Below are 13,019 nucleotides of genomic sequence, written 5' to 3'. Positions count from 1 at the left end.
GACGAGCTCACATCTCACCTGGTGTGAAGTGGTTACTGCAGCCCATAGACATCTACAACGAAAATGCGCCACCTACCTTGAGATATAAGTTCTAAGGTCTCAGTATAGTTACAACGGCTACCCCACCCTTCAAACCGAAATGCATTACTGCTTCACGGCAGAAATAGGCAGGGCGGTGGTACTTATCCGCGCGAACTCACAAGAGGTCCTACCACCAGTAATTGACCATTAGTAACTAATCGTTCCCTAATTCAAGAGATTTGTTTTAAATTTTTTCACGTAATGAAACCGCAAATATAATGTTTTTCGATATTAATCTCATTAATGTTTGAAAGTTCAGCCATGTTTTCTATTGGACTGTTGATGGGCAGTAGAATTCGTCTGGTGTCGTCCGACTATCGGAACTTGTAGACATCACAATATGAAACCCCAATTTACGTCATCACTGGACCCCCGTTGAGGACGCAATCAACTTGATTCCGGTGTTATAGGAGCAGAAAATTACTATGAAACCGTGCAATATGTGATCTACTATTTTTTAAGCTTAACCGTTTTTAAAACAAACCGATGTATGAGAAGAGCAACACCTACTTTCACCACTCGAGCAACGACATAAGTTTTTTTTTAAATATCGTCACTATATACCTACCAATTAAAACAACTATACTACATATTATAAGAAGCAATCTTGTTTTTTTAGATAAGGCTGTGAGATTCGAATTCTTATTAAAAAAAAAAAAGTAATCTGACATGTCGAACAGAAAAACTGAAACTAGAAAAACAATGAATCCGGAACCGGATGTGATGCATAGCGTGTAAAATAATCGTCGTATACATTTACTGAATATGTTTTTTTTTTATGTATTTTTATAGGCACCGGGCATGGTGAAAGGAGTAGTCAGTTGTCTGTAAGTACAATTTAGTTGCTGCGTAGAAGATACCTAAAGTTTGTATTAGCTTAAAAGGCTTACTCACCGCTTGTGACTTGTAGGGTTGTTGCGAAAAGGCATAGTAGTGACAACGACAGACTTCCGACCGAGTTGAGACTATATGCCGCGGCCATACTGTGTCCTGCGCAGATAAAATGCTCTCAGTGACTTACGATAAATAATGAGTGAACTAAATTAAACAATGAACTTGAGAAATGCAGTATTATTATTGGATGATAAAATTTGTTAATTTTGAAAAAACGGGCAACATACTTTTGTTACTTGTAATAGACTTTAAATCCGGAGTTCTAAGGTCTAATATGGTTAATAGGCATATAACACCTTCATTCAATGTAAAAACTCAAAAATCTTAAAAATGGTACTTAACCCCTTCGTCCACTCGTGTCTTCATTTAATTGCACGACTTTATTCATTCTGTATTTAAATATCCACAATACAAATCCAAAGAATACAGGGACCAAGATAAACTAATACTTGAATGCTTAAAAAAATAATAACGTATACACCATTGTTACCTGTCCTCAAAAATCCAAAAAAGCAAGCTTTAACTCTTATTAACTTTTAAATGTTGGTGCTGCCATCTCTTGGGTGGAGTCTAGACCATGGCGAAAAGGGAAACTACCGCTAGTGGTTCGCAAGTGTGTTCTTCCCTTGAAAAATAGATGGCGCTGACTTAAAATATTAAAATGTACGTAATACTGCTATGATCTAAATTGGACAATATTTAACAGCGTATCTTTGATTTAATAAAAGTAGAACTATTTTTAATATTTATTAAATTTATTAACGATTATTAAAAACGAACCACTTATTATTTAAATAGCATGCTAACTCACCATATCGTCAGCATGTGTGTTCGTGCCGTAGCATTTGGCCACCGCTGATCACCTGCAACAAAAAAAAAAGATATTCGATTAATTCGAACCTCACGTAAGCGTCAAAACTGTAAGCGTGCCACTATAATAGCAGTCTTTTGAACACACAGTAACTTGCGCCCCGTCATGACCTATGCAAATGTAGTGTTCGCTCACACGGCCCGCAAGTGCCGTGGTTCATCAGGAACATCGACCTGCACGACGACCTGGACCTAGAGTCCATGGGGAAGTATCTACAGTCGGCATCAATACGGCACTTCGATAAAGCAGCACGACATGAGACTCCTCTCATCGTGACTGCCGGAAACTACATAGCCTATCCTGCGGACCAAATGGTAAACAGTCGGCGTCACCCAAAACACGTCATTTCGGATCCTCCCGATCCACTAACGGTGCTTTTAGGTACCCCAAGCACCGGTCATCGCTTATCATCGAACCCGTCGCTTGCGACTAAGGGCTCGGCGAGTAAATTAACCTATAGACACAGCTGAGTTTCTCACCGGATCCTCTTAATGGGTCGCGTTTCCGATCCGGTGGTAGATTCTGCAAAGCACGGCTCTTGCTAGGGTTCGTGTTAGCAACAAACACGTGTTAGAAAAAAAGAAAAACAGTTACTTGCGCGTCAATACATCAATACGTGTCGTCAAAATTGACACCCTATTAATGATTATATTTACTTCGGACGACAATTACGTGATACAAGGGCGGGATGATAAGTAACTAGCCTAACAATAAAACACTTAACTTTCCGTGATAAAATTAATTTTATCTTTCGACATAGTCTCCGTGAACCTCTACGCACTTATTACATCTTCGTTCTAAAGCAGTAATGCCTTCCATAAAATGATTTATTTCGAGGCCTGCAAAATACTCCTCTACAGCGGCTATGACTTCATCATTTGTGGCAAATTTCTGTCCGCCCAAAAAAGTTTTGAGCTTAGGGAATAAGTGGAAGTCTGATGGCGCTAGATCAGGCGAATAAGATGGGTGGGGCAGCAAATCATACTTCAATTCGTTGATTTTTGCCATAGCTTTAACACATGTGCGAACCCTAGCGTTGTCTTGGTGGAAGATTTTTTTTTTCTACCAAACCTGGTCATTTTTGCTGAATACATTGATGAAAATTATCTAGAACTATCTATTAGCGTAGTATTCTCCAATAATCGTTTGACCTTTAGGAAGGTAATCTATCATCAAGATCCCATCTGCATCCCAAAAGACGGAAGCCATCACTTTTCCAGCCGACTTTACAGCCATGGCTTTTTTTGGAGCCGGGCATCCCAATTGCGTCCCCTGTTTTGATTGAGTTTTTGATTCTGGCGTACAATAATGAACCCATGTTTCATCTGTTGTTCCAAATCGACGTAAAAAATCGGCTTTGTTACTCTGAAACGGTCCAGACATTCTTTTGAGTTTTGCACCCGAATCCTCTTTTGATCGTGCGTAAGCAATTGCGGCACCCAACGGGCCGATGACTTTTTCATATTTAATTCCTCACTTAGGATATGATGTGCTCGTTCTTTTGAGATACCTGTAGAAGATAACTTCAATTGTCGATCTGTTAAAACTATATCATGTTCTTTCACGACCATTTCCGGAGTCGTGACGCTTTTTGGACATCCGGGCTTCATCTTGGACACATGAACGACCGCGTTTAAACTCAGCCACCCAGTTTTTTACTGTGGTATAAGAAGGAGCACATTTACTCAAAACATTCTTTAACTCGTCATAGACATCTTTCCCCTTCATGCCCTTCATATGAAGAAACTTTATCATGGCTCTTTGTTCAATTTTATCCATTTTGAAAACAGTTGACGAAATATATTTTCAAATGACAAAAAATCAATAAAATTTTCACGCCACCGAATTCAAATTTAGAACACAGGTGGCCAAATTTAAAAATGAGATATATATTTTTTTAATTTTAACATTTTAAATAGTAGAGGCTAGTTACTTATCATCCCGCCCTCGTAGTCTATTCATCTGCCAATTTACTCGACAATTTTAGCTACATAATAAAAGCCCCTAGACATTCATATGAATCATCTCACGTGAACCACAAGGCTTATTTAGCTAGCAAATAAATATCATTTTCTGTTTTTCTTGATTATTCCCTAAATAATGTCAAGCTTGGTTACGTTCCGCATAATTCTAAGCTAAAACAAAATGAAGTGAATACAATAAGTGATTTTATCACTAAAATTAACTTCTTGCTCTGCTATTATCATTAGCTATTATTAACAATAAATAAATAAACGTCCTGTACTCCTCATGCGTGTTGCAAACACATACAAGCCACGACTTAGTACACTCAGACCCCAAATACCGAAAACCTCACAAAGTTCGGGTCTCTGTGGTACAATAGTCACTACTAAGCCAACGAAGCGATCAAAATATAAGGTCGATAAAAATAGAAGGTCGTTACCATACAAGTGATATGCTACTCTGTCAAAAACGTACCGGAAAAAAATTCTATTGGGAAAAATGGCAGTAAAATTTGTTTTTTTTTGTTATTTATCCAAAGTTATTTTATTACCTTCAAAGTATATGTATCCTTCAGAAAGGCAATACTTTCACCAACGAATAAACCAATCATCAATACATTTTTAAGCGCTTTTTCCGGAGTTGAATTCAGTTCCTGACCGAGATTTTCCTTTATGTCTTCTGTCGAATTATAACGGCTAACACGAAGTGGTAATTTGAGTTTAGGAACAAGAAAAAAGTCGACTGGAAGCATATCTGACGAATTAGAAAGTTTCTCGATGGTAATTGTTGAGTTTATGGTCAAAAATTCATTCACAATACGCCTTGTGCGAAGGCGTGTTACCATGGTGCTAATTCCAAGAATTTCCTTACCACAACTCTGGTTTTGTTCGGTGAATTTGCCATCTTAAACGCCGCATAACGCTCAAATAATATTCTTGATTAGACCATTCGACATTCCGGCCAGTATTCCGAGTGTAACACCTTGTTTGGTATTTTAGTCCATTTTGAAATCACATATAAATAAAATTGGAGTGTCTGTTTGTAATATTGAGATAATCACTTTTTACTTTTTTTTTTTTATTGCTTAGATGGTTGGACGAGCTCACAGCTTACCTGGTGTTAAGTGGTTACTGGAACCCATAGACATCTACAACGTAAATGTGCCACCCATATAGTTACAACGGCTGCCCCGCCCTTCAAACCGAAACGCATTCCTGCTTCACGGCAGAAATAGGCGGGGCGGTGGTACCTACCCGCGCGGACTCACAAGAGGTCCTACCACCAGTTTACTACATATATATACGGTACATACACTAAAATAAAAAAATTACAATTTTTGTCGGTCTGTCTGTCTGTCTGTTTATTCTGGCTAATCTCTGAAACGGCTGGACCGATTTTGACGAGGTTGATAGGTAGTACACAGATAGGTAGCTGATAATATGAGGAATAACTTAAGCTACATTTTTGAGACTAGCTTCGCCCCGCGGCATCACCCGCGGTACGACAATAACCGCGGTTAACATCGCGGGACTCAGATATCAATAATAAAATTTAATGTTTCCGAGGCGAAGCGAGGGCGGGTCGCTAGTATATAATATAACTAAAAACAGCACTGCTTAAGATCTAAATAACAATTCCAACTCAAACATCACTCCAAAACGGAAAACAGCTGTGCCAAATCAAACAAAAAAATGTATTTTTATACCAAATCATCAATTCTCAATACATCAGTTTTCACTGTCTATATACAAATTCTGGTTAGTTTATAATAGGACGTCATTACAACGTAGCCGCGGGCTACACAATAATGTAGCACCGTAGCTGCTACGAAGGGAGCCTACGACGTAGCGAAACTAATCAAATCAATCCGTAGTTTCAAACTCATTAATTTGTTTAATGTAATTGTTCAAACTATCTATGCCAAATAGTATTATCTGTTTTCCCATTCAATATTTAGCTGTACAGGATTGGATTATTACAACACACCAGAACTAAAGCTTGTTATGGCCAGAAGAAGGACTTATAATCTTATCTACCTACCACCATTTCCTCTTACTATAAGTATCAGTTTCAAATCAATCCCCCAATCAGACAAATTAAAATTGATTTACAAGATTTACAGTACTGGTGGAGCCTATTGAGACTGCATGAAACAATAACAATGTTTTGATGACAAAGTGGCGGGTCAGATGAGAACTAATTATGATTATAATTATTTTATATGATCATTAACATCAGTATTCTAAGGGCATAGTCAAACCACAGTTTACTGTAACCTATGATTAAACTATTCCGAAATTCTGTATTACTTAATTAAAACTACTGCTACGAATTAATCTAGCGTTTTTATTGTTATTCTATTAACTTATACCTTTAAACGAGCAATTATTGCATATACTTAGTCTGGCCATAAATACTGTTACAATTAAAAATAAACAAAATATTACATTTGAATTTGGAATCTGTCATTTTTATATGATTGCTCATTGAGTTATCTCATTTTGGCGCCAATACGTTGTACAATATTTTGCGATATTAAAATTGAGTGGGGTGATAAAGAGAACCGAATCGCTGTGATTGCATTACACAAAGTAGGTATGGAGCCAAATGCAATTTTTAAAACTCTCCATACGCTTGGTATTAGTAAAATGTTTGTGTACCGGGCTATTAATAGGTGCAATGAGACCTCCTCTGTTTGTGACAGAAAAAGATCTGGCCGTCCACGTAGTGTTCGTACGAAAAAGGTGGTCAAAGCAGTAAGGGAAAGAATTCGAAGAAATCCTGTCCGAAAGCAAAAGATTTTATCTCGGGAGATGAAGATAGCACCTAGAACCATAGCTAAAGCCTATTTATTGTGTAAGATTTGGAGCCCATCCGAATAACCTTGCTAAGCATTTAATGGACAACCAAATGACTACAAGAAGACTCAGAAAAAGAGTGCCTCAAGATCTATAAGATCTACTGTAGACTAAATGATATGGACATGTCAATGGCCATTGTGCATGCACCGCCTAAGAAATTGTCTTTCTCAAAACTGCGGTAGATGTCTTACGACAGCTTACTATATACATAGTCAGGTCATAAATTCTGTCACATGTTTAATGTAAAATAATTGAAACAAGTTTATTCATTATGTAACCATTCATATACCAAAATGAACTTAATAAAACATAGATTCTTATGACACTAAAGTTTATTCAAAATGACCTCCGTGATTTTGAATACAGGCCTTCAATCTGCGCGGCCAGTCGTCTATCGCAGCACGAACGAGGTCCATGTCAATATCGGCGGCTGCCTTAATCAAGGATGTCTTGAGTGACTCCAAATTGGGATGAGGCTTTGAGCACGCCTTTTCCTAGTGTTGCCATATCTTGTAATCTAACAAATTCAAATCTGGACTGGAGGAGGGCCAGTCTTCGTGCCGGATGAAGTCGATTTCACGCGCCGCCAGCCTTGTGTGCTCTTCGCTCTATGAACTGGCGCCGAATCTTGTTGGAATACCCAGTGCCTGTTATTGAACATGGTATGAGAAACAGGTACCACAAGGTTCGTCAGGACTGTATTTTGATACACAACTGCATTCGTTTTTACCCCTTTTTCACAAAAATGTACCTCTGTTAAGCCCCAATAAGAAACTCCCAACCATACCATGAGCGAGGATGGAAAATGACCTCGTTGGACACGCGGAATACGGTTGCTCGCTTCTTCATTACTGTGTGCGTACACCTTATCATTTTTTTTTGTTGTAGCTCTCTTCTACGGTAAAAATTTTTTCATCCGAAAAAAGAATTTCCCGATATTTTTTTCCCGCGTACCGCTTCAACAAAGCGCGGCATCTCTTCAGTCTCAGGTCCATTAGACGAGCATTCAAACGATTTCCTGTTTTTCTTCGATATGCCCGAAGCCCTCTTCTTCATTTAACACCCTTTTCACCGTGGTTCTGCTTAACCCCATCTGAAGGGCCAACAGTTTCTGCTTACGTTTGGGATTTCTTTGAATTCGCGCCTTCACATCTTTTATCACTGCTGGAATCCTAACAGACCGAGGGCGACCACTTCTTGACCTGTCATCTACACTAGAGTCTTCATTGTATCGTTTGATGGTACGATAAACGAATCTTTTGGTTATATTCAAATTTTTCAGTATGTTAAAAATTTGAATTGGCGCGTAACCGCAACGATGCAACGCAATAACTGCAACACGGTCTTCTTTAAGCATCCACTCCATATTTAAAAATGAGTAAAATTCTAAATGTATACTATTTTTATTTACATGAACAATTCGAAATTCGGGTTCAATAAACTTTTTTGTGGCCAGCATTCTAAAAGAAATGTTTTTACTGTGTTATATACTTATGACCTGACTAGGTATAATTAATAAATTTAAAAAAAAAGATTTAGAAAATTACATTATTCACTATTCCGATATTCGTGGACGCGCGATTGGGTTAAGGCCTTATTCGTCGACATTTGAATATTATACTAACTAGATACCGTATATTTCTCTTTCAAAAAATATTTCTATTTCGCGTTTAAGGAAAAAAACTCAAGAAAAAATTCTATTCAGAATCGTTATAAGACATCCATTATAATTTTCTTCAATTTTTTTGTTAATTTTTAATTAATGCTACAATAGGACCTTTAGTGTCACATCAAATTATATGTCTGTCTAAAACAAGCCAATTACTTATATCTAGTTCTCTATTGTTCTTATTTGTGTAATTAATTATGCTATTACATGAAATATCACTACAAAAACACAGCCATCTTGATATTTGAGGTCGAATTTAATTACGTCATCAAGTCGTTTTACACTTTTATAAATACTGTTTTTCCTGAAACTTTTACGTGTACGTTTTTTTGAGTGGACAAGCTCACGACCCACCTGGTGGTAAATGGTAACCGGAGCCCGCAGACATCTACAACGTAAATTCCGTCACCCGCCTTGAGGCAAGAGTTCTAAGGCTTCAGTTTTAACAGTACAACAGCTACCCCACCCTTCAAACAAAAGCGCATTACTGCTTGACGGCAGAAATAGGCTGGATGGTGGTAATGTACCTAACCGTACAGACTCACAAGATCCTACCTAAGCTGATAGCCCTAGGGGCTATGTCAGCGTAACCCTAACTTTAGTAGGTGAGCTCACGGGGCTCAAACCTGATGACGTTGCTAACACGAACCCTAGCAAGAGCCGTGCTTCGCAGAATCTACCACCGGATCGGAAACGCGACCCACTGAGAAGATCCGGCGAGAAACTCAGTGGGCTGTGTCTGAGAGTTAATTTACTCGTCGAGCCCTTCGTCGCAAGCGACGGGTTCGACGAGAACGGTGACCGGTGCTTGAAGTACCTAAAAGCACCGTTAGTGGATCGGGAGGATTCGAGATGACGTGTTTTGGGCGACGTCGACTGCTTTCCATTCGGTCCGCAGGATCGGGAATGTAGTTACCGGCGGCCACGATGAGAGGGTTCTCGTGTCGTGCCGCTTTATTGAAGTGTTCTAACATCAGTAATTACAAAAATTAAAAAATTCTTTTCGGGTTTGTTGATTTTTATGACACGACGTTATTCCTTTACCGTGGAAGTCAGTAGTGAACATTTGTTAAGTACCTACGCATTTCATTAGATAAATTGGTACTTGTCTGCGGGATTCGAACACCGACACAGTTGCATCGGCTTACTGATGTCCTTTCAAGAACCATTTTAACACATCCTGTAGTTCTATACATAAACAAGCACAAACCAGACATTTCGGTACCTTTCTCTACTGAGTGCTACCAACTGATTTTATTTTTAATACGCTTTTATTAGCTTCATACGTAGTATGTAACGGAATCTTTGAACATGATTTTGACCCTCTTCAAAACGTCGGATTAACTCATACTAATAATTAAGGACCGATGACAATTCAATATTTTAAACAGTTTGGTCCGTTGTCCTTACTAGGATAATCAGGATTAGCGATTTTTTGTTTTCCTGAGATCCGGAATGTCTACGTCACGACCATAAAGGGAAACTACCAGGCTATAAACTATATATATTCTAAAAGCAGCTAATATATACTTAAACACACTGTAGTAGTAAATTGATGTAATGAAAAATAAATAATAGTTTAAAAAAACTAAAAAATTACGCTTTTATAGAAAATCCAAGTAAAAAATAGAAAATCAATTTTAATAAATTAGAAAAAAAGCGTGGGGTGCTTTTCAGGATATTATCTACATAAACCTTCTACTCATATCTTTTCATAAAATATTTATAACTTTTGATACACGCTTTTTTTACAATAAAATCATTTTTTCTTACACTATTTTAAATTCAAATTTATGAAATTTATTTTCTAATTTTTTGTTGTATTTTAGTTGGATTAGTAGTTGGATAAAAGGGTATTTTTTTAGTTTTTTTTAAATATTATTTATTATTCAGTTGCTATTAACGTGCTCTAATGTGACCAATAAATTAAACTTAAAACAGTATTATTCCCGGAACGGCACAAAAATAAAAAGGCCAAATAAGATAATAATAATAAATAAAGAGAAAATGTGATGCATACAACGAATCTAACTTTCTTTTGGTTTCAGTTATTTTAACTTCTTTTTTTCCTACCTAAGCTGATGGTCTAGAGCAGCCTTTCTCAAAGTGGACGATAACGCCCCCTTGTGGGCGCTGCATGCCTAAAGGGGGGCGGTAAGAGACCCAGAAAAAATGGGGGCGTTGTGTAGAGGCTTGTGAGGCGATTTGTAATTTCATCTAGGAGGTCTCTTAGACTCACCGACTGAGCTCTCGCTATAGCAGTTTTTAAGTAGGTGAAAAAATGGGGGCGCTACAAAATAATTTATTTTCAAAGTGGGCAGTAGATGAAATAAGTTTGGGAGCCCCTGGTCTAGAGAGACCATGTCAGCGTTATCGGGCTAGTAGGTGAACTCACGCTGCTCAAACCTGACGATGTCGCTAACATGAACCCTAGCAAGAGCCGCGCTTCGCAGAATCTACCACCGAATCGGAAACGCGACCCACTGAGAAGATCCGGCGAGAAACTCAGTGGGCTGTGTCTGTGGGCTAATTTACTCCTCAAGCCCTTCGTCGCAAGTGCCGGGTTCGACGAGAACGATGACCGGTGCTTGGGGTACCTAAAAGCACCGTTAGTGGATCGGGAGATGACGTGTCGATTTGATGACTGGACGAACACTACTTATAAGTATATCTTCACTGATGCGCGTTGTAAAAAATAATTTGTTTGAGGAGCAAACTAATTCCAAAGTACATCTCTTAACGGCACATAATACCTACGTTGTTGAATACTTAAGATTACGTCCCACGAAATTCCGAGAAGCTCCCGTCAAAGCTTCTCGTCTCAAATATTATAATTTTCATTCGTTTGTATACTCGAGCTCTGATGAGATGTATGTGAAAATTATTGAAGGGAATCTTAGCTGAAATATATTACGAAACGCTTTCAAAAGCGCCAAGGAGAGGTAATCCGAAGCTACCTGCCGCCGCCTGCCGGAAATTTTCTAGTATATATTTATAGAACAAGAATACGGAACATGTGTTTATTTCTAATATCCTCATTTCAGAAGGAAATTTTTACTTAAAGCCATTAATTGAGGAACAGTTTTTATTACTGAAAGGCTAAGGTAGACATTATAATACTGTTACGAAGGGGAGAAGGGGAATCAGTAGTTTGTACAGTCCGTGGCGTAAAAAGCCTTGTGTACGAGTGGGGTGGATACTTTGGGAAATATTTATATAAATATTAATAGAAGTATTTTTTACTGGTGGTAGGACCTCTTGTGTGTCCGCGCGGGTAGGTACCACCGCCCTGCCTATTTCTGCTGTGAAGCAGTAATGCGTTTCGGTTTGAAGGGCGGGGCAACCATTGTAACTATACTTGAGACCTTAGAGTTTCCATCTCAAGGTGGGCGGTGCATTTACGTCGTAGATGTCTATGGATTCCAGTAACCACTTAACATCAGGTGGGCTGTGAGCTTGTCCATGTAAGCAATATTTTTTTTTTTTAATATTCATATTATATACTTTTAATATTTTCTTCGGTACAGCAGTAAACCCTAGATTTAACGGTAAAAGTAGTTTTATTCATATAAATACCTTGTTTTACCTTTACCGATTTAATATTCTAGATTCTTAAGTTTTTCAGGAAAATACAAAAGTCAGTTTTTTTTTTTTCGATTTTTTTATTTCATCTTTAGCGCTATGGTATCGAGATCGAGGTTTATAATAAAAACGCATGTTTATAGTTGATGAAAAACTAAAAATTCACAAACAATGAATTATTTATAATAATATTCTTTATACCGTAAACAATAATATTATTTCAACGTCACGTATCTACCATCGTATAATTTTCTTTCTGAATCCGTATATTGCATATATCCGAAAAATTTGCGACAATTTAGTGCTTTTTTTTACAGACTATTTGCGCTTCGTAAGCCCAATTTTAAAACAAGAACGCAATGCTCAATTAACTCCAATAAAACTTTATTTAAAAGAAAAGCACAGACGCCACTATGGCCTCTTCACTTATATTTATAACTTCTTATACTAGAAAGTATAAAGGCGGACTTAATGCCATAGGCATTCTCCAACAGTCTACCTTAGGGGAGTGCAGAGATGAAGATGAAGCTGATATTTAATTGACTTCAAATTAAAAATAAATCATTTACTTGTTTCAAATGTCTATTAGAATAATGTAAATAACGTCATCGGGTGTAGAAACTGTTCAAAAATATTAATATCTGTAATAGGGTAAGTACACATCAACAGAAGCAGTTTGCCGGTTCCGAAATAAATATGCAATCCAACACGGCTGCTAGGCGACAGTATAGGAGGCATCTGGACATACCAGAACCAAATTTGACAAAAAAAAAAACAATTTTTATGGTTTAATGTCGCGTTTATTATTGTCATTATATGGGGGTTTTCAATAGGGACGCTCGAACTTTGACAGCTCATAGCGGCCATCTTGGTAAAGCGATAGCTGTCAAGTTTGGCATGAACACATATTTAGTCGTGACATTTCGTCATAGAACGTTAAACGCATGTCCAGCGGTATCATCGGCTTTCATTTCTTCGAAGATGCGCATGGAGCCTCGCTTACTGTTAATTGTGACTGACCGGTATCGGACAATGATTAAAAGCTTCTTATAACCTAAGATAGATGGTATGGATCTCACAAACATATGGTTCCAAC

At 37.8% G+C, this 13,019-nt stretch overlaps 1 protein-coding gene across 4 annotated transcripts in view; it reads right to left on the bottom strand.

The window, feature by feature from the left end:
* The window catches only part of LOC101742530 (cubilin), a 114,311-nt gene that overhangs the window by 95,751 nt on the left and 5,541 nt on the right, over positions 1-13,019 (bottom strand). For all 4 annotated transcript variants that reach the window (XM_038011585.2, XM_038011587.2, XM_038011586.2 and 1 more), the window contains exons 2-3: positions 1,787-1,838; positions 976-1,071 (exon numbers count right to left, since the gene is read on the bottom strand). In XM_038011585.2, the coding sequence (XP_037867513.1) occupies positions 976-1,063 (88 nt within the window). In that variant the 5' untranslated portion in view covers positions 1,064-1,071; positions 1,787-1,838. The remainder of the gene's footprint in view (positions 1-975; positions 1,072-1,786; positions 1,839-13,019) is intronic.

Source organism: Bombyx mori, chromosome 6, assembly GCF_030269925.1.
Source record: "Bombyx mori chromosome 6, ASM3026992v2".
Lineage (NCBI taxonomy): Eukaryota > Metazoa > Arthropoda > Insecta > Lepidoptera > Bombycidae > Bombyx > Bombyx mori.
This window is presented reverse-complemented; position numbering and strand designations above follow the sequence as displayed.